Consider the following 26,393-nt stretch of genomic DNA (forward strand, 5'->3'; position numbering starts at 1 on the left):
GACAGAGAAAATTTCTGACATCGACGTCAGAAGCGGGGCAGGAGAGTGCCCCCCTGCTAGTTTTAGCAAGCTGTTTTCTGTCTGTTAGAAAGTTACTAATCAGATAAGGGACACCCCTCAAAGCTGAGGGAGTTTCACCAGGCCCCTCTCCCACAAAGTGCATTTTTGAGATAGGATGGCCCGAGGTGTGTCATCCCCCAGCCATAAAACAATTGATATCAATACTGGTTTGTTGAGCTATTATCAGCCAAAAGTTAGTCTTAGGTGGAACCATTTTGAAGAAAGGCAAATTCCAAAGCAAATACATAGTTTCATTAACGCAGCTTAAAAAAAAAAGACATTTCCATAAGAAAAATGCATTGGTTAGCTCAAGGTTTGAGAAAAGTTAAGTTCAGGTGGAACCAGGTGTCATCATAGCAACACAGAATTTTAAGAGACACTTGCAGCCTATTTCCTCCCTTTGGAGACCCCTGGCCTTCCTGCCTGTTAATCTCGGAATCCCCTGAAGGAGGGCATGGCAGCCCGCTCCAGTATTCTTGCCTAGAGAATCCCATGGACAGAGGAGCCTGGCCAGCTACAGTCCTCGAGGTCACAAAGAGTTGGATTCAACTGAGAGACTGAACACACACACACACACACATCATATTAAATAACTCAGTAAGATGCTTTACTTATCACAACTTTTACTTGAAAACTATACAATTTTAACACACCTTCTGCTAGAAAAGAAACCATACAGCAATCAGAATCTGATTGATATTATCAGCGTTTGGTGACAGTTAATTACCTTCTGCCCACGTCATTCCTAACACTGCTTTAAATTTATTAAGTAGTCTTTGCAGTCTCTCCCCAAATTTAAAACATGTCCATATAGACACATACGTCACACTGTGCAGCTGTTCCATGATGAACGCAGCTCCTAGGTCTTTATACATGTTGCTCTGTTTCACCCTCTACCCTGGGAATAGCCTCTGAAGAGCAGTAGATCTTTATTCACGAAGAGGATTCAAGAATGAGAATTCCAAGGTTGTAAGGGACCTGATCTCTCACGTAGCTTAAAGGCCTTGCTAGTATTTTTTTTTTTTTTTTTGATGCAGACTATTTTTAAAGTCTTTATTGAATTTGTTACAATACTGCTTCTGTTTTATGTTGTGGGTTTTTTTTAGCCCCAAGGCATGTGGGATCTTAGCTCTCTGACCAGGGATAGAACCTGAAACCCCTGCATTGGAAAGCGAAGTCTTAACCACTGGACCACCAGGGAAGTCCCAAGACCCTGCTATTAATATTATCAAAACATTCCTCAGCAAAATGGCAAACAGTTGAACTGCCATTAACCTTGAAGCAGTCCAGTCCAACCCTGCAGATCTAACGACATTTAGGAAGCTCTTTCCTCCACTGAGCCAAAACCCTAGAGTGCTCCCTCTTTCGCTCTGATCCTCTCCTGTGAGGTCATACAGGACAAATTTAGCCCCTCTCCCTCAGGACAACTTTTCAACCCTTTGGCCATCTGAAGGCTCTGGTAACTCCATGAACCTCCTCTTGTAGCTGATTACAAGCATCCCCATCTGCTCCTCATTACACATATTTCCGAATCTGCTCACAGGAGCTTTCCTCAGAGTGTGAACAGTGTGTCTGGGCCCCTTCAAGGACAGTGGAGCCTCAGCCACTCCCCAGGAATGGGCTGATGAGGCAGTGCTGCCCTGGACAGGATGACCTGGCCATGCCAGCACTGGAAAGCCTACAGGCTTCACCAAACCAGCTCATCGGAAGCATCATGGTCCTCCCAGCTGCTTGAAAGCAAGTGGTTGCTAGCTGGATTAGAGGAAAATCAGTGAGGGATGGACAGCAGCACCTCAATTCAGGAGAAGCAGGCTCTTGTAGCAAATTCAAGTATTGTAACAAATCCAAGCATTGTAACAAACTCAAATGCACAAGGCTGAAGACCAAGCCAGGTTAGAATCGGAGGTCTATTTTATCAGGGCCTGACAAATATGTTCAACAGCTCGCCTGGGGCAAAGAAAAGAAAGCCTTAAGGAAAAAAAAAAAAGCATTCAGTTTTCCTAGGAAGCATCCTTTAGTATTTCTCTGTTTCCTAGATATGTCTGTCATGGGCCCTGCCTTCTCTAGGCACTTGCAATTCTGTTTTCCCTTCTACAGTGGGTGAGAGATTGATGGAATTTCAGTGAACAAATGAACACGACATTTGCCAGTGGGTGCTGATTAACACAGCAGAAGGCCTTCAGTTCTAGCTGAATCCTAAGAGAAAATGTAGGACATGTGGAGGCGGAAAAGAAATTCCAGATGAAAGAATTTTCCTGAAAGGCTGCCCAGATAATCTGCAACCACAAAGTACAATGGGACCCTCTTTTTATCTTTCCTGAGAAACAGAAAAACATTAACGGGAGGCTGAGGTCAGCCTGGATCATTCCACTTCATCAAGAAGGAATGGTATGGTACAGCTGGGAGGACAGTTGGGGAAAATCATATCTATGGTTCTTGTTGCTCTTAAGATAAAGCACAATTTCCTTAATCCAGCTAACTGGGTGGGTAGTGATGCCAGCTAACCACAATGAGGATAAGTTTAGCAGAAGAAAGAAATTATTATCTGTTGAGTGCCTACTGTGACCCTTGTGACCCTATAAAATGCACAGTCTATACCATTGAGACCTGCCTTGTGAGAAATTTATCATTATTTTCATTTAATAAATGATGATTCCAGGATACAGACTGTAATGATTTCCTAGTGAGAAATAGAGCTAGGATCTGAACCCAGGTCTGAGTCCATCTCAACACACTGTCACCATGGAACCAGAGAGGGAGGAACAATGCCTTCTAAAAGGAGTTAAGAGTGTAAAGTGGGAACACGGGTGGCCTTTGAGAAAAACAGATCTTCCCCATTGTATATTCATCTATGTTTATTAACCTTTGTTGTTGTTGTTCCATCACTAAGTCTTCATGACCACGAAAAACTTTATTCCTTGGTCCTGATTTGAACCTTGCATTTGACCCTCCAGTTTTGGCATTTATCTTGACTACCTCCCAATAATATTTCATCAAATTTAGGCTATTACTTCCTCAAAAATGTATTTCTGCCCCAGTATCTCTCTCTGGGCTCCTTCTGACACTCCAATTACACATACATTAGACCAACTGACATGGTCTCATAATCACCAAGGCTCTCTTCATTTTGTAAAATTATTTTCTCTCTCTGTCCCTTTGTGTAGATAATTTCTATGGACTTCTCTTAAAGTTTACTGATCACTTCTAATGTAAAGTCCAATCTCCTGTTAAGATAATCCAGTAATAGCTCTTTAAGTTTCAGATGTTGTGTTTTTCATTCCTAGAAATTCTATTTCATTTTTTATAGTTTACATTTCTCTGTTGATATTACTCTATTACCCCACTCTGCCCATCTTTTTCCTGTAAATTGCTTCATGTATTTATAGTATCTATTCTAGGTCCTTATCTGCTAATTTAAACATCGGACTCATCTCTGGGTCTGTTTCTATTGACTTTTTTCCTTTAACTACTAATCTCTTTTGTTTGTTTCTACTACTCCTTCCTTATGGAATGTTTCCCATTGACTTACAGGTACTCTAGCCGCCCTTAGACTCTGCCCCTTCAGCCTAGTAGGAAACACTTTCTATTTGCCTGCTTGCTCTTACTCTTTTAAATAAGCAACTGTGAACTTTTGGAAGTGCCCTCAGGGAAAAGTTGGTTCAGTGTGGTGCTTACCACCTTTGTTTCCCTTATTTCAAGAACTGTGTTCCCTCCAGGTTCTGCCCAGAGCCATATTTGGATGCTCTTCAGTGGCTCAGATGGTAAAGAATCTGCCTGCAATGCAGGAAACCTGGGTTCAATTCCTGAGTCAGGAAGATCCCCTTAAGAAGGGCATGGCTACCCACTCCAGTATTCTTGCCCGGAAAATTCCATGGACAGGGGAGCCCAGCAGGCTACAGTCCATAGGGTCACAAAGAGTTGGACACGACTGAACCACTAGCACACACACATAATGGTTTTACAATATTGTGTTAGTTACTGTTGTATGACAACATGAATCAGCAATACACATACACATATGTATATATATACCCTCTTGGACCTCCCTCCCGCCCACCTCCCATCCTACCCTTCTAGGTCATCACAGAGTACTGGCTAAGCTCCCTGTGCTATATTTTCTTGCCCTTAAAAAAAACAAACAAACAAACAAAAAACTGTTGCATTGGGCATAAGAAATTTCATTCATAGGAATTACTTTACTTTTATTTACTTTACTTATACACAGCATTACTCCAAAAGAAGAATTTAAGACAACTTACCAAAAAGCATATTAAATGGTAAATAATAAAAATGAAATGAGACAAAAAATGAGTCAGTAAATAGCTCCCCTTCTTGAATTTCAAAACGTTTGGCAGTGAGAACCACAGACAGTGTTACCTACTCTGTCTGTGAAAACTGGAAAGCAGAGCAAATGCACTCTGATAAACATGTCTCCCGTTACCTCCAACACAGTCACATATTAAGCCAAAAACATGAAAAGGAGCTCCAGGTGAGAGAGCCCAGCTGTTAGTCTGTGCAGTGGGCAGCATTCCTGGGAAGGCTTTGTCACTTCTTGGATCCTCATACATTTTCATCATTTTGATATTCTGAAAGCATGTCACCTCTAGAAGCAAGCCGGCCCCAAGACCCCAGGCCCTCTCTGGAGTTGATTTTACACCCTGGGCTGTGGAAGTTCAGGACTGGGACATGCCCGGGAGCATCTGGTCACAAGATCTGGGGCAAGAACTGGAGAGAAGATGGTGGGCCCTCAGATCCAGTTTTTCTGGAGACATAACCTTCTGCCACCTGACCACGTGCCTGTTACTTTGTTTTACCCAAATCTGTTGAGGCAATCTGTCTACTGTGATTATATTTTCAAATGTTTGACCAAATGGTTACAAATTTTAATAAGTTGATTAAATGCCCAAGTGAAAATGGTCATTCAGTCCAATTAAAGAGGTTTCCATCACTTGTTAAATCACTTTTGACTTAAGCAACTATACTTATACATGCTTCTGACTCATGAATATACATTTAATCCATGTTCAGATACATGGAGCAAAACAGTAAACATAGGGATAAAAATGAAGTTGCTTTCCTAATCAACTGGAGGTCTAGGTAACCAAATTATTGATAAAGAGAAGTTTCTTTTTTTAGAAATATTCTAGGCCATAAATTTAAAAGAAAAAAGAAAGAAATATCGTAGGCCATAAATAAAGGGAAATGCAAGAATTTAAATACCACCATCTTGCAGCTTCTAATAATGTAACAGATCAAGACAATGATCATTAGGGGGTGCTGACTTCACCAAGAGAGAGAACCAGATATTCAACGCCTGCTGGATGGTTTCACACCCCACCTATGGATTCTGATCAGTCTTCTAATTTCTGATTTGCAGAAAATACAGAGGCTTTACAAACATGTTCATGCAATCCAGGCTGAAGGAGATAGTACCAGAATAAATGATCTAGAGTTTTAAACAAATAAATTATAAGGAAAAATAGAAGGGTGGATTTATAGACTAAAAGAGACTAAATCAATTACAGTATATGGACTCTATTTGGATCTTGATTCTAAGGGATGGTTTGAAGAAACATTTATGAGACAAGAGTAGAAATACGCACTCATGGGATATTTGATGATATTATGGAACTATTTTTTGAGGTATGATAATGGCAGTGCTCTTGCCTGGAAAATCCCATGGATGGAGGAGCCTGGTAGGCTACAGTCCATGGGGTTGCAAAGAGTCGGACACGACTGAGCAACTTCACTACACTAATGGCATTGTGGTATGTTTTCTTAAAATCCACTCTTAAAAAGAGATACGTGCCTAACTGTTCCTGGATGAAATGATATGATACCTGAGATCTGCTGCAAAATTACCTGGGGTGGAGAAGAGAGAGTGAATAGGAACAGAGATGAAGCACATTAGCCTGAGTGATAACTGCTGAAGCTGAGTTAGTGAGGCTTCACTATGTTAGTCTACTTTTACACATGGTTGAGATTTTTCATAATAAAGAATGAAAACTTGAATATTTTTTAAAACTCCACTGAAAGAAATAATAGTGCTCAAGCTCAGTCACTCAGTCGGGTCCGACTCTTTGTGACCTCATGGACTGTAGCCCGCCAGGCTCCTCTGTCCATGGGATTCTCCAGGCAAGAATACTGGAGTGGGTCGCCATTCCCTGCTCCAGGGGATCTTCCCCACCCAGGCATCAAATCCAGGTCTCCTGCACTGCAGGCGGATTCTTGACCATCTGAGCTATCGGGGAAGCCCATCACCTAACTCCAAAGATGTCTGTGAATTCTGAATTCTTCATGGACTTCTCTGCAACTTTTGGCGGGAGGGTGTGCTTACTTTCTCGTTCTTACAAGCGTTCCACGTGGTTGGGGTTGATGGATACACAATCTCCAGACCAGTCAAGGGTTACTTTATCAGACACTATTTGACCCACTGCTTCCTATCAAGGGTGAAGTTGCTTTCTCTGGACACAGAAATCCCCACCCACCTCAAGCTGCCATGCTCTCACCCTCCCCACCCCAGGACGGGGGTCTCTGATACCACATCTGTGCCTTCTGGACCAGGACCAGGACAATCCTGGGCCGTGCCACACACAACAAAAGGAATTTTCATCATGGGACTTTGAAAAGTCTCTCCCCGCCTTGCCCTTGTTATTAGACCCTTCCACACTCAAAAAGGAAATGAAAGCTCAGATCATTACACATATGCAAAAGATGCATAAAATAAAATGTGTCTTAAAGCATGTCTCCACATGACCAGCTACATGTCCCTTAAAGGTGCTTCAGATTACCCTGCGGGGAAGGCCTATTTTGGCTTCCCCAAGTGCCTCCTCACTTCAGAAGTTCGCACCAGTGAGCAGCCTGCTGTTCTAACCGTCTTGTGAATTTAGATTGTTTAGTTAATTATAAACACATTTCAAAGTCATTCTTTCTGGCCTTTTTCTTGGAATGAGTGACTGCCGCTCCGCAGCTCACAGAATGGTCTTCCATAGTTTTCAGTCAAGGTTCAGGGAGAAATATGCCACACCGGGATTTGATTATTTACCAACATAATGTTGGATCCTGGCCAATGAGACACCAATATATTTTTCCTTTGAAGTCTGACATATTGCCTGCTGCTTTCAATGCTGTGTTCTTGGCCAGGAGACAAAATAACTGTGGCTGTTTCAAAAATCACCCCTGATTCAAGTCGGGGTGGGGAGGGGGGTGCAGATATCTTATGATTGGTTCACCTTACAAACAATGAGCTCTTCCTCTACAGAAGGTGTGTCCCCCGGGGTGGGGCATGTCTATGGGCCTCTGACAGCCACTGGCCCCTGCTCTGGGATCAGGCCTCCCACACAGCTAGTTGGGAAAGAGTTTAGCAAATTCTTGGCTCTGTGGCTAGAAACAGAGAACTGTAACAAGATCACAGTACATTCACATGATGTCTTGGGTTGTCCTTTGCTTCCTCTTGTTTAAAGAGACCAAAAGGCTATGACACAGAGAATAGGTTTTGTAGTAGTTTGAGTTCCCAGAGCTGTCTCTGCCAGGATCAGTGCAGTTCAGCTCAGTCGTATCCGACTCTTTGTGACCCCACAGACTGCAGCACGCCAGGCCTCCCTGCCCATCACCATCTCCCAGAGTTTGCTCAAACTCATGTCCATGCAGTCGGTGATGCCATCCAACCATCTCATCCTCTGTCATCCACTTCTCCTCTTTCCTTCAGTCCTTCCCAGCATCAGGGTTGTTTCAAATGAGTCAGTTCTTCGCATCAGGTGACCAACGTATTGGAGTTTCAGCTTCAACATCAGTCCTTCCAGGGAATATTCAGGACTGATCTCCTTTAAGATGGACTGGTTGGATCTCCTTGCAGTCCAAGGGACTCTCAAGAGTCTTCTCCAACACCACAGTTCAAAAGCATCAATTCTTCGGCACTCAGCTTTCTTTATAGTCCAACCCTCACATCCATACATGACTACTGGAAAAACCATAGCTTTGACTAGACGGACCTTTGTTGGCAAAGTAATGTCTCTGCTTTTTAATATGCTGTCTAGGTTGGAAGGACTGATGCTGAAGCTGAAACTCCAGTACTTTGGCCACCTCATGTGAAGAGTTGATTCATTAGAAAAGACCCTGATGCTGGGAGGGATTGGGGCAGGAGGAGAAGGGGACGACCAGAGGATGAGATGGCTGGATGGCATCACCGACTCAATGGGCGTGGGTTTGGGTAGACTCCAGGAGTTGGTGATGGACAGGAAGGCCTGGTGTGCTGTGATTCATGGGGTCGCCAAGAGTCGGACACGACTGAGCGACTGAACTGAACTGAGGTTGGTCACATCTTTTCTTCCAACGAACAAGTATCTTCTAATTTCATGGCTGCAGTCACCATCTGCAGTGACTTTGGAGCCCCCCAAAATAAAGTCTGTCACTGTTTCCACTGCTTCCCCATCTATTTGCCATGAACTGATGGGACCAGATGCCATGATCTTAGTTTTCTGCATGTTGATCTGCCAGGCTAGTGGGAGCCTAAAACCCACAATAACCTTGTGAATTCACTGAGCTACTTCTGCTGTTGCTATTTGGTATCAATCATTTCCTGGCCACTACAGCCTCTCACTGCAGAATTTTTACCTCTCACCAAACTGCCTGGATGGGGGTTTCCAAATGACAGCATCAAAAATTTACAGTTAGAAGCAATTTTTTTCAAAATGGTTTAACACTCTGAAACAAAGACAATTCTCATTAATTGAGAAGAAAACCTCTTAAAAGTCATTTACTTCCACTTCCAGACTAGGTAGAATCGATTTCTCATTTGAATACCTCTACTGATGAAGAGCTCATCACCCTACCTCACTGGACAGTGTGTGTTAGTTGCTCAGTTATGTACGACTCTCTGCAACACCAGGGACTGTAGCCCACCAGGCTCCTCCGTCCACAGGATTCTCCAAGCAAGAATGCTGGAGTGGGTTGCCACGTCCTCCTCCAGGAGATCTTCCTGACCCAGGGATCAAACCCGCATCCCCTGTGTCTCCAGCATTGCAGGCAGATTCCTTATCCACTGGGCCACCAGGGAAGCCCCATTGGACAGTACTAGTACATGATTAGAACTGCAAAGGTATGATCGGATAATTCCCCATCTCTTACTTAAGTGCTATGAGCCAGGTATAAATATGAATTAACTATGAATTTCAGGTCAGTCAAAAGAATATAACAACAGCCAGGTATAAATATGAACTAACATTTCAAGTCATTTAGAAAGAATATAACAATAGCCAGGTATACTGAGTAAAATCTTAGAAGTTAATGTAACTCCTGGTATTGATGCTATATGGTACATAAGGTAAGGCTACTGCATTGGAATCTTTCTTTATTTCCTTTTATATCTCTCAGTTTATTACTTTTCAATGCAACTTTAATCAATGTGTATTTATTATTCTCGGCACAATCGCTTATAATACACACTCTCATTAGGATTCTCCCGTGTGTGTATGTGTATGTGTGTATAGCTCAGGGAACTCTACTCAGCGCTCTATGGTGACATAAACAGGAAGGAAGTCCCAAAAAGCGGGGATATATGTGTACATGTGGCTGATTCACTGTGCTATACAGCAGAAAATAACACAATATTATGAAGCCACTACATTCCAATAAAAAGTTTAAAATACATAACATTTTTTAACAGCACCCTTTTCACTCTTAAAAAAAAAGTATCTGGGTTTGGATAATAAGTGTTATGATCAAGTACTGAACTCAAAAGTTTTAAAAATCTGTATCTCACTTTTTCAGATTGCACTAAAACTCTTCACATGTTAAGCCTGGCGCCCCAACCCCTGATTTCTCTGCACGCTTCTCAATGAATTCCTATCTTATTTGGAAATGATAACTCTTCCTGATGATGGAGCACCTTTAATAAAGTGAATGGCTGATCCATGCTTGAGAATGACCACTGCAGACAGGCAGGGGCTCGTGCCCTTTGCCTGGGTGGAGGGGCCCTCTGCTCACTTTTGTTAAGACACGGAGAGCTGGGGAGGACCCTTCAAAGCCAGGCACAGCGTGTGGGCAGCCATCACGTGGACGTCCTCATGCCAGCGGAAGCACTGCCTTTACTTGACCAGACCTCTTTCATCTCTGGGTGCCTCAGTTTTTCCGGCTCTAAAAGCGCCCAGTGATGCCCCCTTCACAGGGCTGTGGTGTGATCAAAGGGCTGGCTGCCACTGGGCACTCAGCCGCCAGGAACAAAGACACTCAGTAATTGCAAAATGTTCGGGTCCACTTCTCCGGCCTGTGAAAAGGGGGCTCCCACTGACTTGAAAGGGAGCAACAGACACAGACAAGGAGAAGCCCACCGGGAGAGCAGGACTATTACCTTCATTATCATCGTCCTAAAGTGCAGAGGAAAGAAAAGAGCCGTGGAAAAGTTAAAGGACAGTGATCACAGAAAAACGAGACAAGGGGAAAACTAACTGGGCCACGAAAGAGAGCCGGAAAAAAATGAACGTCCTGTCTTAAAAATAATCTTTGAAGACTGAGTGCCAAAAACAGCTTTTAAGGAACTGTCCATACATTATCTGGTCACTTGATATAATAACACATTCATACATTTCTTAGAATGAAGCCTGCCCTTGACCCTCACTGTACCCTTCCTTACATCAGCCATCCTAAGCTAAATGCTAATGGGAGTGCACCTTCAGAGTGGATTAAATTTAAAAGTTTCTATTTAGACAGCATTCCGTAAGGTACATTCAAATGATTAACTGATAGATAATGAAATGGGAATAGCTGATACTCTCTTGGCATAAAATACTAAAGCCTTCCCAGGCTGAAGAATGAGTTTGGACGCATACACAGTGCCACTGTTGCTTTGGTGACCTCACAGGCAAGTCGATGTCAGACATTCTCCTGCGCATTAATGCCTGCTACTAAGATCAGATGGGGGAAAATGATAAATAGTAGGAGATGTCACTCCAAGCGGTGTTTTCCCGGCAAAAGCTGTGTCTCAAGAGTACTTCAGAGCACTCTGGAAATGCACAGAAATTCACAAATCAATTTGCTAAATTGACTTGGCTGGAATTCATGCTTTTGTGCACAGATGATCTAGCCGAAAGGCAATTCTGACTCTACCAGACTCTCCCAGAGCTCCTGTAACCAGAGTCAAGTGTCCGGGGACGTGGGGAAAAGAGTGTGGACTTCCGGTCAGTCAGACCCAGGCTCACATTCGAGCTCCATCATCTCTCTGGCTGAGGGACTTGTGATAAATCATATTACCTCTCTGAGAAGGGGACTGTGCACTCCGACCAGCTTTACAAGGTACTGTGAGGACTAAATGCCCAAGATGTGTCAAGAAGCTGGTTAGTCTTACTTTTTCAGTACAACTATAAATAACCTGAATGACAGATCCCCACCCCAAAACCCATCCACTCCCCAGCGCAGGCCAGGTGGACAAGCTATATCAAGAGAGGATAGTTTTGAAAGCACAAATATCAAATGTCTGTGTGCAGTTAACCAAAGCAGGGGCCTTCATTTAAGCACCTGGAAGAGGCAAACTGCAGTTCTAACAAAGCACAAGTCCTCAGATGTCAGGGGATGTTATTCTGGTTTACAATCTGTATAATTCTGCACTGGTAGAGGTTAGGTACACAATTTGTTTCTTTTAAAAGCACACCCCTTGGCCATTCACAGAGGGCTTCCCAGGGCAGCCTGCAGCCAGATGAGCCTATAGCCCTGACTATGGAAGATGCAGAAGCCAAGGGGAGAGTCTCAGACCATCAGCCTCCCCATTTCACGGCTGAGAAAACTGAGGCTGGGAGACGGGGAGTTGCTTGCCCAGTCAAACAATGAAGGCCTTGGGTTAGGATTTTTAGGAAAGTCACTCTAAAGCAAACCTTTCACAAACTTAGAGTAATAATAATCTTGCTACAGAGCTTTATGCACTGATATTTTCAATTATGTGGCCAACAACATCATCAATCCTTTGGGAAAGAGTCTTTCCTAAAATATCAGGACAGGAGGAAATCTGTGCCCAGTCAGTCTCATTTCACATTTCCCAGTATGACATGGAACCTAGTTTCTGGGGGTTCACAAAGCTAAAAGACACCAAAAGAACCCTTTGAACAATTATATGACTCTTGTCGTCCCCTGGTAACAGACACTCAGCTTGGCCTATAACTTGAGTAAAAATGCCATCATTGAACATAATTTCTCAGAGGAAACTTAACTAATCAAATAGTGAGCACACATCTTATAGTAATAATTAACGCAAAGAGATCAAATCAGTCAATCCTAAAAAAAACCTCAACCCTGAATATTCATTGGAAGGACTGATGCTGAAGTTAAACCTCCAATATTCTGGCCACCTGACACAAAGAGATGACTCACTGGAGCCGACTCTTTCCCTTCTTCTGCGAAGACTGAAGGCAAAAGGAGAAGGGGGCGACAGAGGATTAAATGGTTAGATAGCATCACTGACTCAGTAGATGTGAATTTGAGCAAACTCCAGGAGATAGTGAAGGACAGGGGAGCCTGGCGTGCTCCAGTCCATGTGGTTGAAAAGAGTCAGACACAACTTAGTGACTGAACAACAACAAATGCTTTTTTCTACAAAAACCAGATGCTCCACTTAAATTTCTGGGCATAATAACTTCTAATTACTGACCAGTATATTTTAAAAGGTGACAGCCCACACAGAGCAAGATTTACAAACACCTGGGCAGAAGTGGGTCCCTGTTTCATAACTCTCCAGGGTTAATCATCAGTGATGACTAACTCTGGGATTAGGGAAACATTTTATCCTGAATATGCTAATTGAGAGACTCTGTTGTCAGGAGGCTAATTTCTGGCTCAAAGACACTTCAGTGCTTAAAGCAATTTTACATCAAAAGCCCTTGCAGGAGACTTCCACCAGGACCAGAGGGGAGATGGAAGCTGGAGGGGGGTGTGAAGTCAGGGGAATTGAGAGCTTTAGGATGAAAGAAATCAGAGAATGTGTCTAAAGGCTAAGGGGAAGGAACCAGAGAAACAAACAAACAAAAAACAGGAATATGCTCAATTCATAATGGAGGAAAAAGAGACCGTCCAATTAGATTGCTCTCTGGGGAATGACATCTCAAAGCTGTTTGAACCCCAGCTTTTGTACATATACGTATGTATGTGTGTGTATATATATATATATGTATAGTATGTGTATATATACATATAGGCTTCCCCGGTGACTCAGACAGTAAAGAATCTGTTTGCAACTCAGGAGATCTAGGTTCAGGAAGACCCCCTGGAGAAGGGAATGGCAACCAACTCCAGTATTCTTGCCTAGAGAATTCCATGGACAGTCCAAGGGGTCGCAAAGAGTTGGACACGACTGAAGTGACTGAGCATGCACATATATATGTAAATGTGTATATGGAAAAAAATCTTTCTTAGGAAAGAAAAATTCAACTCCTAAATTATCAGGTTAATTCAGAGTGTGGACATAAGAATAGTAAATATACAGTTTGATATTTGACTTGCAAAGTGAGGAAGGAAAGCATACTAAATTCTATAGAATAAGCTTTTCTGATCCCAGAAATACTAAGAACTCGATAATTTTTTGGCTGTAACAACTTGTAAATATCTAGAAGAGCCCAGATTTTGAAGCCCCGAGGACACTTGCTAAAACTCAGAAATTTGGCACGAGTCTTTGCACACAATTTGGGTTTTCTTTCAGAATTGATATCTTACCAAATAGAGCCATCTGTGTTCCCTCTGGGAAAGGTTCAACTGTTCTGTTGCCATTGACATGATGTTTGGCTAGAAAAAAAGAAAGAAAGAAAGAAAGAAAATCAAGTTAAGTGTAAAGTTCTACACACATACTAACACATGTCATTAAATGTGTCAGAGAGCCTATTTCTCATTTTTAGTTAGAAACAGCACTAAAGTTCACCCTCTTAAGAGAGTTTCAATTATTATTATTTTTTTAATCTCAGTTACACAAAAGCCCAGAGATGGCCTCATTCAGGCAGGGCATTTCACCAGTGAGCACCCCCAGGCCTGAGCCATGTGCAGAGCTGTGCGGCTGGGGGTGGCAGAGCCAGCCCAGCCTAGAAGCTCCCGACTCCCGGCCAGAGGGTCCCTCTGTGCCAGGCCATGCCCTGGAAAACAAAGGGAGCTTGGGGCTCCAGGGTGAACTGCGGTGGCTTTCCCTGAGGACTGCTGATGGTCAGAAGTAAGCTGGAAAGACTACAGGGTAGGGACTTCCTCAGTGGTCCAATGGTTAAGAATTTGCCTTGCCAAGCAGGGGATGCAGGTGAGATCCCTGGTTGCAGAACTAGGATCCCACATGCGGAGGCGCAATGAAGCCTGTGCGCCGCAACTAGAGAGTCTGTGCACTACAACAAAGGACCCCGCATGACACAACAAAGGCATGCTGCAACTAAAACCCAACGCAACCAAATAAATGATAAGTACTAAAATAATAATGATAATAAAAAGACAACAGGGTAACACTGCAGACAGCATCATTTCACAAGTCAAGCACCGTTTCAGGGGCCAATGACACTTGTCTTCTTAAAGACCAGACAGACCTTCATTTCAGTGCTTCTTACTACCCTTCATCCAACCTCATCACCTCCACCAGTCCTCCTTCCACCTGAGTGCATGTCAAGGACTTAGAAATAAAAAGTGACCGGCTTATGTTTTTTCAGCCTTAACTTATTCTCATAGCTCCCAAACCAAAACCAGGTAACAGAGGATCTGAGTATGGCTCATCTACGAGTAGCCTAATTTGATCCTCAGCAATTTTGGAATACGGACATTTACATTGAAAACACTTTGACACTGCATCAGGGTGCATGGATATTTCGATCTAATGGGTCACATTAGATTTACTGAACTCTGGCACAGGGCTCAGTACCAAAGCTGGGTACTGAGGGATTTGGCAGAGTTGGGCAGAGACTGACATGATTCCTGCCCTCGAGGAGTGTACAATTATCTTCAAGAGATAAAATTTCAAAGGCAAGCTTACAATGATGTGCTAAGTCCTGGAGTGGGGACTAAAGGTACTGGAAGAGTTTGCAGCAGAGGGACAGCCAGCTGCAAGGTGGAGCCAGGAACCTGGGGAAATTATAATTAGTGTCAAGTCTAAAAGGAGGAGTAGGACATAGAAAGGCAGAGGGTGAGGCAGCAACTCGAGTGAGAGCCAGGAGTCGATGCAACCAAGACATTGTCCTGGGCCAGAGGAGAGACCAGTCCAGGCACAGTAAAGGTGATGCGTTGAGAAGCAGCAGCACTTAAGGAGAGATTGATAGGCAGGCACCTGATCATAAAAGGTCTTGAGACTCCCATCCAAACCCACGAGACCCCTAGGCAGCCTCCACAGCACCACAGCATCTTTTAGAACCTGGAGGCTAATAAGGCTCAGTCTAGATTAGTCCATTCCTTCCTCTATTCCATCATTTCAGGGGACCCCATGGGTTCCTAAGCAATGGTGGTACTATTTGAAGGACAGAAGAACTGGGTGAAGAGGAGGAATCAGGCTGAACCTGGCTTACAAGCCTTACAGCCTCGAGGCAGTAACTGGCACCTCCAGCAGATGCAAGGAGTAAGGTCACAGGTGGCCGTGGTACCCTGGACAGCGCTCAGACGATGGTGGGACCATTGGTTACTGAACCCAAAGGAAGGTGGTGAGGCTCCACGAGGAAGTCACAGCTCTATTCTATAGTTAGGAGCCCAGAGTCCCTGTCAGAGGTATTAAAACATATATCAAAGAGCTGTAATCCCATTCGAAAGCTAACCCACTAATCTCACTCATGAGAATTTAAAGAAAAATGCAAGAGAAAAAAAAAAAAAACAGGTGGTAGACATAATGATATTTACTCACGTATAAATAATAAAGAAATCTTTAAATCAATTAAATATCCAAAAACAGAGAAACAGCTTAGAAAATTATCACTCATAATTTATCACAAGCATGGAATATCATGTAACATTTTTTTAACTTTATTTATACTAAACACAGAATTTGAGAGAGAAATAGAAATGTGAAAAAATATTTGGGATAACAGTAAGTAAAAACAATGCTATTACATACTGAATGCAGACTATGATGACAGCTAACAAAAATATGAATGCTTGTGGGAAGAGACTGGCAGAGAAATATGCAAAAACAAAAAGAACTATGAATATTATGCAAGATATTTATCACTATCAGTTGTCTTTGTCATTGTTAGATTCTTAATTCCCAGATGAAAATATGTTTGTTTGAATTTTTTTAAGTCAACTAAATTGTAGATTTCTAAATTTTTTTCTGTAGCACTTAGTTTCCCAGGACAGTCCAATAGGACATACGTATAGCCAGCCAAAACACTACATGGTTTCCATAAACACTGTGGCTTATTTGACATCTCCTCAGGGACAGCTCAAAAGCACTTCCAATACAGGATGACCTTCCTCACCAAAACTGACCCTCTTCTAGCATCCCTATCCCTGGGAATAGGACCACATCCTCCTACTTTCAGGGCATCCTTGCCCACTCTCTCTCCCTTGGTATGCATACCTAATCCATCACCAAATCTGGCTAATTTTGCCTTTCAGGTATCTTTAGAATCCTCTCACTTCTTCCCTTCACTACCCAAACCACCCTCGTCCCAACTCTTACGGCCTGTTTGCCCTGGACCCCTACAAGCACCTCCAGCTCTCCCATATCCCCTCTCAATCATTCTTCCCAGTGTCACCACAATTATCTTTTAACTGATTATATAACAGAAAGTCCCTGACCCTCTCCCCCACTTTCCATAGCTTCCCACTGCTCATAGGCGGAAATCAGAACTCTTCAATGAACTTCAAAAACCCATGTGGTCTGGCCACCTCAGCCCCTCATTCCCTCCACTACAGTCAGAGCTGCACCTGACACTTAAGTCATTATTTCAGCGAGCAGACTACAAGCTCAGAGAAGGCAGGGCTCATATGGGTTCACTGTTTCCACAGTTTCCGCACACTGTAAGACCCAACATAGGTGTTTAATGAACAGTTGCTACATTAATGAAGGGAAACAAACTACTAAAGTACTAAAATGTCCCTCTTTAGCCATTATGAAAGATTACTATTTGATACACTGATGTATCTCTACACACACACACGTGTCCCTTATACACAAAAGATCATTGAAAAAGGCCACTCAGAAAGTCTCCCCAGTCAGATGGCCTGGAGACCAAGGAATTCCTCTGTTCCAGTCCCTAAACACCATTCCTCTTCCCTTCCAATCTTCCCTTCCAACCTTCTCCCACCTGAGAAGGCAGAAGTGGAAAGACTGGAAATGCTGCCCAGAGGGGAAGGAAGAAGTTCATGCGCAACTCCCTCCTCACTGCCAAGGCTCTCCGGGACTCTGTCTTATCTTTCATTCTAGAGCCTGTGGCCCAAAGGTAACAAGGCTCTAAACTTGATTTTGCATCTTTTTCTGAACCACAGTTGAGCCTTACAGCATTCCCTGGAGAGCAAAGACACAGCATTAGCCAAGGAGAAAGAGTACAGAATCCAGGGCTAAGGACCTGGACTCCAGGATAAAACCGCCTGACCCTGACTCTCGGCTCTCCCACTGTCTACTTGTATGACCTTGGCTTAGCAACTCAGCCTCTCTGTGCTTCCATTTCCTTATCTGCACCTACCTCATGGGTTGCTTTGAGAATCAAATATGTAAGGCACTGAGAAGAGTGCCTGGCACAAAATACACACAACCGTTAGGCTAGTATCAGCATCTACATGTGGACTTTGCTTTATACAAGATCTGAGTCAGGAATGGCAAATACATGGCACACATTTACCTCTCCTCCACTTCCATGTCCACAGCAGACATCATTAATCAATCACAGCACACTTTCACAACCCCTGACTATGACCACAAAATCTTGTCTGGACTTAGCACCCCACAGAGTCTCTTATTCCTTAGGAAAGCCATGTGTGATGAAATCATTCTGCTATTCCTGGTCTCAGTGAATAAACCACAAAGATGGTACAAAGAAAGAAGCCATTTTCCTTCTCATTTCTACATAACCCATTGCAATTTTTAAAAAGACTCTTTGAAAGCCTCCAGACTCTACACAGCTTTATGGATAAAAGAATAGATACTGTGTGCTACTTTCCATTCCAGGAGGAGAGAACAGGGGAGGTGTTAAAAACCAAGCGAGGGCAGTTCTAGTCCTGCAGACCAAGGGCAGTTTCCCATTGACACTCTGCTGAGGCAAGTACTCGGGAGCCAAAGAACCTGAGACTGCTGAAACATATTCTAAAGGTCAAATGAGATTGGAGGGTGAGGAGCATTTATAATTAAAAATATTTTTTAAAGAGCATTTATAATTTTTTTTTCAAAAGTGGTGGCACATTTCACCACAGAAACAATCAAACGGACTAAACAGAGCCATCTCTCATTGATTGGGCACTGAGTATCGATCACCAGCAGAGCCGGAGACAGGAGGGGTCTGTCCGTCTGACAAGGACATCTGCTGCCCGGCCCAGCAGGCGGGTGCCTCCCATCTGCCTGGCTGGGCGCTGTGGGCGCACGTTCCAAAGCGCCGCACTCCAGGGGGACGACCTGGGCTGATGGCCGTGACGTGTCCTCAGTCAAGGGCGTGTGAGGACGAGGAATAGATTTCCATTTATCTTGAAAGCCCAGTGCTTGAGGAGCAGGGAGGTTAATTAGAGCAAGACTGGGTCAAAGTCAACTCTCGGAGAGATTCTGAAGGGGATTTGGTGTGGGGGGGCCGGGGGGGACACGTTCAAAAGCTTTAGAAGATGATACTGACTCTGTTTCTTGTTTTGTTTTGTTTTATGAATGTCTAATGCACTTCAGACTTTATGACTGTCTTCTTCCTTGACAAAAAATACAGTGAAACTCTTCAATCGCATACTTGCAATAATGCAAATACAGACACAAACTACCTGGGGATTAGTGCTATATCCTGTGCTCAAGTTGAGAGCTAAAATTTCTATCTTCTGGGCGGGGAGGGCATGGATTTATAAGGTAAATGGCAAAGCATTTAGTGGGGGGTGGAGAGTAGGCCCCCAGATTCTCCTAAAGGGTCAAGCCTCTCCAGGCAGGTAATCTTGGCAACACCAGCTAATTGAAGAGTCCTATAACTGCAGCCACGGTCCTGGCAGTCCAGGCCCACTGCTGGGCCCAGAACCATCCCTGGACTGGACTAAAGCCTCAGGGCTGCAGACCACCTAGGGGTGTCAGCCCCCCCGTCATGTTATTCACCCCACAAAACCCAACTCACATACACCCTCTGTTGCTGCTGAGTCACTGAGCTGTGTCCTATGTTACTCTCGGTCATCTGAGCCATGACAAAGCTCATCTGTGGCAAGCAAACTATTTCTACCTTAGGAAACAATCAGCACTGAGGCACAGGTTTCCAAACAAGGGCTTCTCTGGGGACTCAGTGGTAAAGAATTCACCTGCCAATGCAGGAGACACGGGTTCGATCTCTGGGTCGGGAAGATCCCCTGGAGATCTTCTGGAGAAGAAAATGGCAACCCACTCCAGGATGCTTGCCTAGAGAATCCCACGGACAGAGGAGCCTGGTGGGGTATAGTCCATGGGGTCGCAAAGAGTCAGACACGACTGAGCACATGAACAACAACAAATCACAGCAGAATTGTTTATAAGGATGAAAAACCATAAAAAAAAAAGGGAGACAATGAAGTAAACTGTGACACAGTCCTCAGATGGAATATTACATAGTAATTTTAAAAGTATGATCATAAGTAGTTTTTCTTTGTGATGGCATCAGAAAATAGTAATAATATAAACAGTTAAGCGGGGAACAGTAAGAAAAAAGAAATCTAGATCTTACCTAGATTTTCAAGTTGAACAAATCTAAACATTTTCCTTTGAACCCTGTTCCTCTGTTTTCTTTGAGGAGGAGAAAAGAGCAAGAGAAACAAGAGAAACTCTCTTAAATGAGAAGAACCGATGAGCGGATTGCTTGCTGCTTGATCACGTAAGGATCCTTTTCTTTCCAGGGTTCCAGAGTACCTCGAACTCTTGCCTGTTCCTGAACCCAAGGCCCCCTGCATGTTGAGTGCCACTGGTGATGCTCAGGAACTTCAGGACCAACCCAGCCCAGTAGCAAGGCTGCCCTATTACACCCCCTCTGATGTGCAGGGCCCTGGGGCTCATGGACCCAGGAAGGCAGGCGTGCAGGGCAATGAGGAAGGAAGGCTGGTGGAGGGACTTGGGGGGCATATCTGCTCCACCAAGTCAAGGCACAAGGATCTATATTCTGTCCAAATAACATTACAGTTCAGAAAAAATGACTGAACACAGCTTATGTGCCAGGCACTGGCTTTGCTGTTCGTGTCATATAGGGTAGACAGTGCTGCCTTCTATTCATTCTTCACTGACCAGCCAAGACCCTGCCCCACTTGTTAGGGCTGCAGACCATCTACACAAATCTCCTGTGTTAGCAGCACTGCCTACAGCTCCTGATGCATCCTGTTACCCCACGATTCTCAGACAAGCATGAGTTCCCGATTCATGCTACTTTATCCCAAGAAAAGCATTCCGTCGTCGTTCATTTCATTTTTAGAACTCCATTTCACTCATGTAATACTGTTATTAATTGCCACATGTAAGAACCATGTCAACTTAGGCATCTATGATAAGCATGTGATATTCATCGATGGAAAAATCTTCACCTGATTTTTGTGAAATCTCCCTGCCCCACTTAACACAAGTAATTCCTAATGACCACCCAAATTAGACAATCTTGAGATGAGAAATTCCATTTAAAATAAGGTTACTTGAAGGGTTAAGATCTATATGTCAGTTTGATGAATGCGACATCTTCATGAATAACAGTGCTGAAAACAGTTGTATTTAAAAATGTGGCTGTACACCAAAATGATTTCTAAGGGATGCTTGTTATTGATCCTAAAGTAGATTTCAAAGATGGATGTCAAATGTATCTATAGAGGATCACACAGAAATCATACTTTTTAGTATTGTTTTTTAAAATGTTGCCCTTCACAGGCTGGAGGGGAGGGGAGTTTGGGGGAGGATGGATATACGTATATGTAAGAATGAGTTCCTTCACTGCTCACCTGAAACTATCAAAACATTTGTTTGTTAATCGGCTATACCCCAATACAAAATAAAAAGTTAAAAAAAAATCGCCCTTCAGAGACTTGGTGTCCCCAGCTTGCGTTTACCAGGGTCAGTTCCCCATGTGAAAATAACCAGCGTGGTACAGAGCATCCCAGGCCTGGGAATGGAATTAAAGCACGAGCCTCACAGAGGTGTGTGCTCATCTCCTCGTCAGCATCTAGCATCACTTCGGATCCTCCGCGTCTGCCACTGAGACTGCTGAATCGGCTCTTGCATGCAGCTGTATACACCACCCTGAGAAGAGGCTGTGCCTGTCTGGAGCAAAGCGCCCGAGCAATCAGCGGTCGGCTTCCTCCTTTCCTGTGACCCTGGCAGTGGCCTCAAGCAGGACGCACATTGCCCCCGGGTGGCACAGCGTCTGCTGTAAGGTCTCTGATGGGCCGGACTGGTCCAGTGACGCCTCTGTCCCCACCCCCACCTCCACCCCCTGTGACAGTGATAAATGTCCGGGCTCTTTGCTCAGCTGAGCCTGATGGGACGGACCTCCCCTTGCAATCTGTTCCAGACCAGCACCAATCTTTCCCCTGCAAAGCCCCCCTGAGCACACCAAGCAAGCCTGCACCGGGGTAAGGCCAGACCAGTTTGCTTCCTGTGACTGTTGTTTCAGGAAAACGAATTAGGACTTCACTTCTAAGTGGAAGCTCCTAACCAAAAAAATGGAATATGTTGTTACAAGCCTTACAGGGAACTTTTCTCAACTATCCTTTGACATTAAAAATGAAGGAGATACAGCTAAATCTGGGAGCTTAATTAGAAAGAAAGAGGAATGGTCATGGATAGGAACATGTGTGTCAATTTGGCTTCCATTGAAATCAATACATTTTCAATCTATTAAATGATTGCTGATGTCAGAGGTAAGGAGAAAGAGATAAAATAGTCTGAGGGGAATAAAACATTGATAAGGAGATGCAACATTAACGCTGACCATTAAACAGATTCATCACCCATTAGCTCCTACAATACATTTTGCTCATGTACAAAGATAGTTATTTCAGGATTGTGAGTAAAGAAATTGGCACTAACCTTTTACACAAAATAGTCCAGCATGTGGAATAATATGCACCCATTATAAAGAATGAAGTAATTCTATAGGTTAAGACATGAAATTATCCACAAAAGGCATCATTAATTGGGGGGGAAATCAACAGGTAAGATAATGTGCATAATATGCTACAATTTATTTTTTTAATACCCTATTTTTACCTTCTGAATTTTGCTCCATGGGATGCATTACTTGCTTGAAAACAGAAACAAAAGACATTTTAAATGTCCCCAGCCTTTGCTACCCGTGATGACCCCTGCAGCCTGGGAGCTTCTTCCTGGGGCTGAGGGCACACCTGAGATGCAACAGCAGCCAGTGGTAAGCAAGCAGCCCCTGAAATCAGATCAGCTCAGCCCCATGTTTACATTTTATCCAGGCTCAGGACAAATGCCAGAGGTGATTCCACTTGTTTCCATCTGCCTTCTCCAAAGCAGTAGGTTGATTATCCTCCTTTCAAAAGGAAAAGGATTTTAGGAGGATCAACCACTGCAAATTTTAGATGGGATTAAAATATTATTTATCTTAAAATAAAATAAAAGGTATTTCTAGGTTTGTGTGTGTGTGTGTGTGTGTGTGTGCACGCTTAGTCATCTCCAACTCTTTGTGACCCCATGGACTGTATGTAGCCCGCCAAGGTCCTCCGTCCACGGGAATTCTCCAGGCAAGAAGACTGCAGTGGGTTGCCATTTCCACCTCCATGGGATCTGCCCGACCCAGGGATCGAACCCACGTCTCCTGCCTTAGCAGGCGGATTCTTTACCAATGTGCCATCTGGGAAGCCCTATTTCTAGGTTTACCTTTTCTTTATTTTACAGGAAAGAAAGAGGGAGGGAGGAAGGGAAGAAAGGAAGGTGGGAAGGAAGAAAACAGACTGGTACATCAGTAGTACTTTGCCATTCTGGAATTTTATATATATATGTATATATATATAAAATGCATATTAAAATAATATAATATATACATATATTATTTCTCTGCCCCTCTCTCCTGCCTGTCTCCCATCCTGTCTGTTTCTCTTGTCCTTGTAACTTTTCTCCACAACAGAAGAAAAGGCTATTTTAAAATCTATTTTAGATTGACTGAATAGAGATTAAGCTCATCATTCATAATTTTAAAACTGATGGAAATGTTCTATATTTCCCTCAAAAGAAAGATAAATCAAGATTTTACTATGAAGGTCTCCACTGGTTTCCCAAAAGCAGTGAAAAAAAAAAGTTTTAATCCCACTCTTATTAGAGCAATAGCATCGTAGCTCATCCACTTTGAAGATGGACCCTCGTTCTGAGAGAGCAGGCTTGGTCACATGATTGAGGGATGCCTGATACTCACATTAGGAAATATGACAGACAAAATCTCCAACGACAGTTCTACAGATGATACAGGAAGTCATTTTATGGTGTTTTTGTATACTTGTCTACCATGAAAGAGTGACAAAAAACTGAACTTCTAACTCAGGGAAGCCGAGTGGGGACAAGAGTGGCTCTTCAAACGCTCTTCTGGTCCCCTGACTGAATAAAGGGGCAGAGAGCACCAGGGCCAGAGCAGAGCCTACTGGGTTTTCTTCCTTGAATATGTGCTCAAGCAGACCCTTACATATTTAAGTGATGGGTTGACTCTGGGATGAATTCTCTAACAACTGGCTGGAGCATTGCTGAATTAAATGAGTGTCGTGTTTGAAAATATCAAGCACGTGCATGGTCAAGGCAAGCAGCTTTCCACTGGGCCCTCCCAGGGCCCAAATGATGGTCTCTGCCAGTTGGAAGGCCATCAGCTTCCACAGAGACACGAGCTGGGAGTAGGGGGATATAAGGCAGACCAAGAGTAATTCTCATTTTGGTACATTCTCATATACTAAATCTGATTGAGTGATTTTGGAAGTACCTGATTAAGACTCTAGAATTCTACAAAAGGAGATGAATGTGACCTGGTAAAACTCAACTCTAAAGGGACTTCAATGCAGGCCCAACAGAAAGTCTGATTTTGAATAAAATTATACCTTGATAGGCCTGCCAGGCTCTTAGTGCTAGGAGTAAATTATAGTCATCTCTATTTTCTGTCACTTTATCTTCCCAAAAGGCTGATAGCTCAAAATGTAAACTACCGTGAGGAAAGTAGCTAGAGAGGAGCTAATGAAATACAGGCAAGTCCCCAACTTTAAAACGAGTCACATTTCAAAAGCATGTTTAAGAGATGGACATCTGGGACACAGAATCCATTTTCTCATGAACATGCTGTTGTAAATGGTGGTAAGCTAGCCCACAAGAGCCTGCTCAACCTGTAAGAGTTTCAGATATAACTCTTTCTAGGATTCTAACCACCATGCATGAGATACTGTCCCAACACGAAAATATACTCTAAGTTCTACCCTATGACACCCAGAACACACCCCTTCACACCAGCCAAGTTGGCTGTAAGCTACAGATAGAGAACAGAATATATTTCCCTACCTTCTCAACCTGCCCAGCTACTAACTTCACAGTAGAAAGAAATCTCCACTTTATTCATCACTGAATAAAGCAGATTTCTTCCCCCAAAGAGGAAGAAATTCACCATTCAAATGCCAAGTACATTTTAAATTCAGTGGCCTCATTGCAGGTGAGAATGTAAAGCTGGGTAGTTCTGGTTCAGGGTCTCCTACAAGCTGAAGTCAAGATGCTGTCTGGGGCTGCAGTCTCATCTGATGACTTGACCGGGAAAGGACTGCTCTCAAGCTCATTTGATGGTAGGCCTCAGTGAGCAGGGCCTCACGCCACAGACAGATAGTGGTCTCTGGCCAGTTAGGAACCAGGCCACATAACAGGAGGTGAGCAGTGGGCAAGCAAGCAAAGCTTCATTTGTACTTACGACCAATTGCCATCACTTGCATTACAGACTAAACTCCATCTTCTGTCAGATCAGCAGTGGCCTTAGATTCTCATAGGAGCGCAAACCCTACGGTGAACTGCTCATGCGAGGGATCTAGGTTACACGCTCCTTACGAGAATCATCCCAAAACCACACACCCCACCACCGCCCCAACCCATGGAAATATTGTCCCCCACCAAACCAGTCCCTGGTGCCCAAAAGGTTGAGACTGCTGAGCTATAGCACGGATGCTCCCCACAAAGAGCCTTCAGAAGATGCAGCCCAGCTGACATCCTGATTCTAGCCTCATAAGACCTGGATCCAGGGCCACCCAGCTAAGCTACACCCAGATTTCCTAACCTCCTCCCATCCAAAAAAAATATGAGATCATATATGATTTTGCTTTTAAGCTGCTACATTTGGAGATAATTGGTTATACAGCAATAGACAACCATTAACATGTTCTAGTAAAGGGGAAATAATATAGTTTTTAGCAAAGGAAAACTACTGACATATGGCAGGAACTCAAACCATCTTTTATAAAGCTGTATAGAATTTACAGCAACTGAGCACACATGCACACAGAGGACTTAGAGTATATTTTGTAAAGGAAAAAGGCATTTCCGGTCTAACTGATTTACAAGTCAACCGCTGGCAAATGATCCGTTTCTAACTAGAGACTACCCCTATGTAATTTTATTTTTCCACCAACTTCTTCTCCAGTGTGCTGGGACTGCTAAAGCAGGTATTCCTGAACTACTGAAGTCTAGGAATAGTGTATAAAATACCAGAGTAAGGCTTTCAGCACTTCTGCAATAATTCTGGCAATTTTTATTCATTTGCATTATCCAGAGGATTGTTAGCTGCTTTTCCTGCTGCTTTGTTTGGGGAAGTTATATCTTTGCCTCATAGGGCTAACAAAAACAATGAAGAAAAATGTTTTTCCAAAATTCCCAGGGAAGCTAAATTTAAATTCATGCCAAAGGCCTTAACAGCAATGGAGAAAATCTTCTCTATTTTAATGGTGTTTTGTTTGGTTGATTGGTTGTGTAGTTGAGTTGGGGGCTTTTCTCTTTGACTAGATGGAAGTAAAAAGACAACTGGATTATTTTTATCTATAAGAAATACAGTTTTCCCCCTTTTATATGAGAATCAAAATATAAGCTAAAAATCAAAATTGTTGCTGATATTAAACTTGGTTTTTCTACAAGCCTTGGACACTTCATCCATAGCAGCTTAAGACTACTCTAAGCAGCCAAATAGCAAGATCCTATTATATCCTGTGTTTACCATGTGTTAAGAAATTCCAAACATCTCTGCTAACTACCGTAAGACACT

General features: G+C 43.3%; 1 protein-coding gene across 7 annotated transcripts in view; it reads right to left on the reverse strand.

The window, feature by feature from the left end:
- The window catches only part of MSRA (methionine sulfoxide reductase A), a 363,204-nt gene that overhangs the window by 194,705 nt on the left and 142,106 nt on the right, over positions 1–26,393 (reverse strand). For 6 of the 7 annotated variants that reach the window (XM_043890751.1, XM_043890755.1, XM_043890756.1 and 3 more), the window contains one exon: positions 13,753–13,821. The exons of the other annotated variant lie outside the window; for it this stretch is intronic. In XM_043890751.1, the coding sequence (XP_043746686.1) occupies positions 13,753–13,821 (69 nt within the window). The remainder of the gene's footprint in view (positions 1–13,752; positions 13,822–26,393) is intronic. 7 annotated transcript variants of the gene reach the window in all.

Source organism: Cervus elaphus, chromosome 29 (genome assembly GCF_910594005.1).
Source record: "Cervus elaphus chromosome 29, mCerEla1.1, whole genome shotgun sequence".
Classification (NCBI taxonomy): Eukaryota; Metazoa; Chordata; class Mammalia; order Artiodactyla; family Cervidae; genus Cervus; species Cervus elaphus.